At 35.1% G+C, this 1751-nt stretch overlaps 1 protein-coding gene across 1 annotated transcript; it reads left to right on the forward strand.

Moving 5' to 3' along the window:
• The first annotated feature begins 332 nt into the window (after positions 1-332).
• On the forward strand, positions 333-977 carry LOC148927530 (uncharacterized). The gene has a single exon (XM_089069572.1). It carries the CDS (start codon positions 348-350, stop codon positions 975-977), a length of 630 nt encoding a protein of 209 aa, XP_088925698.1. The 5' UTR covers positions 333-347.
• The last annotated feature ends 774 nt before the right edge of the window (positions 978-1751 follow it).

The raw sequence follows: 1751 nt of genomic DNA on the forward strand, positions 1-1751 counted from the left end.
ATTTTCCAGGATATGCCTATTTATCTGGATGGAGTACCCAAGGTGAATATTCATGTCCGGTATGTAACAAAGAAACACATTCTATTAGACTGAAACATGGTGGAAAGTATTGTTACATGGGGCATCGAAGATTCCTACCCAAAGAACACGAATTTCGGAAGAATAGACGACTCTTCGATGGCACAGTTAAGTATGGAGAGGCACCGCAACAACTATCTGGCGATATGGTGATGGATGACCTGAAAGACTTTACTATGAAATATGGTAAGCTGGTTAAAGATAATCCAAAGCTTTTCAGTTGGAAAAAAAAGAGTATATTTTTTGAGTTGCCATACTGGAAAGATAATATGGTTTGTCATAATCTTGATGTCATGCATACTGAAAAAAATGTTTGCAAGAGTATTTGTGGCACATTGTTGGATTTGGATGGTAAATCAAAAGACAATTATAAATCACGCCAAGACTTGGAACAAATGAGAATCAGACCTGAACTTCATCCAATTACTAAGGAGCATGGAAAATTTTATTTACCCGCTGCAACTTTTACAATGAGCAAGAAGGAGAGAACAATATTTTGTCAGGTTTTGAAAAATCTTAAAGTTCCCGATGGTTACTCCTCAAACATCTCTAGGTGTGTTCGATTAAAACCACCCAAATTGCTAGGATTGAAAAGTCATGACTATCATATTATGATGCAACAACTATTGCCTATAGCATTGCGAAAGACACTCTCTAGGGCAGTACGTTCACCTTTGATTCAGCTCAGTAAATACTTTCGAGAACTCTGTTCTAAAGTAATTTGTCCAGCTGATATCATTCGTTTAGAGAAAGATATTGTTGTGGTACTTTGCCAATTGGAGAAGATATTTCCACCATCATTCTTCGATGTAATGGTGCACTTGACTGTACATTTGGCTACAGAAGTGAAGCTATGTGGGCCGGTTCACTACCGTTGGATGTATCCAATAGAGAGGTAATTTATATACATTTGCAAGTTATATTTATGAAATTTAAATAGTGTATATAATGAATGATGTTTTTTCAATAATGAACCATTTAAAATATTTGAAAATCTAATACTTGATTTTTTTTGCAAACAGATATTTGGGCACATTGAAATCTTATGTGCGTAATCGAAGCAAACCTAAAGGTTCAATTGCTGAAGGATATCTAGCCGAAGAATGTTTGAGATTTTGCTCTTTGTATTTAGCTGACTATGTGGAGTCAAAGTTTAATCGAGAATCAAGGAACGAAACTGTTACAGATAATGCAATAATTGGATTAGATGTATTTACGATCCACGGTCGTTCTCTTGGAAAAGGAACTGCTATGAGATTAGATGATGTAACATTGACGAAAGCACACCAATATGTATTGTTCAACTGTGAGGCTGTTAGACCATACATCGAGTAAGTTATTATGTGGATTCCTATTTATCATAATTTTTGAACTTTTTTGAAACTATGAAGGTTTGTTCTTTTTCAGGCAATATTGGGCAGTAGTTGAACAATCTAATCCTCGCGTTGCACGTCATCAGTTGGAACGTATCCACAGTGAAAGGTTTGCTGGTTGGTTTGCTCAACATGTAAGTTATATGCTTCATAATGATAGTAATGGTGAATATACAATTTTGTTGCTATTTTTATTATTGTGATTTTAATTTCTTTCAATAGCTTGAAGGGTTAACAGTCCATGAGAAAAATCCAACATTAAGAGATCTGAAGTTACTTGCTCGTGGGCCTAATATAATT

Source organism: Salvia hispanica, chromosome 4 (genome assembly GCF_029641045.1).
Source record: "Salvia hispanica isolate PSC_SH4W2 chromosome 4, Shi_PSC_v1, whole genome shotgun sequence".
In the NCBI taxonomy this organism is placed as follows: Eukaryota; Viridiplantae; Streptophyta; class Magnoliopsida; order Lamiales; family Lamiaceae; genus Salvia; species Salvia hispanica.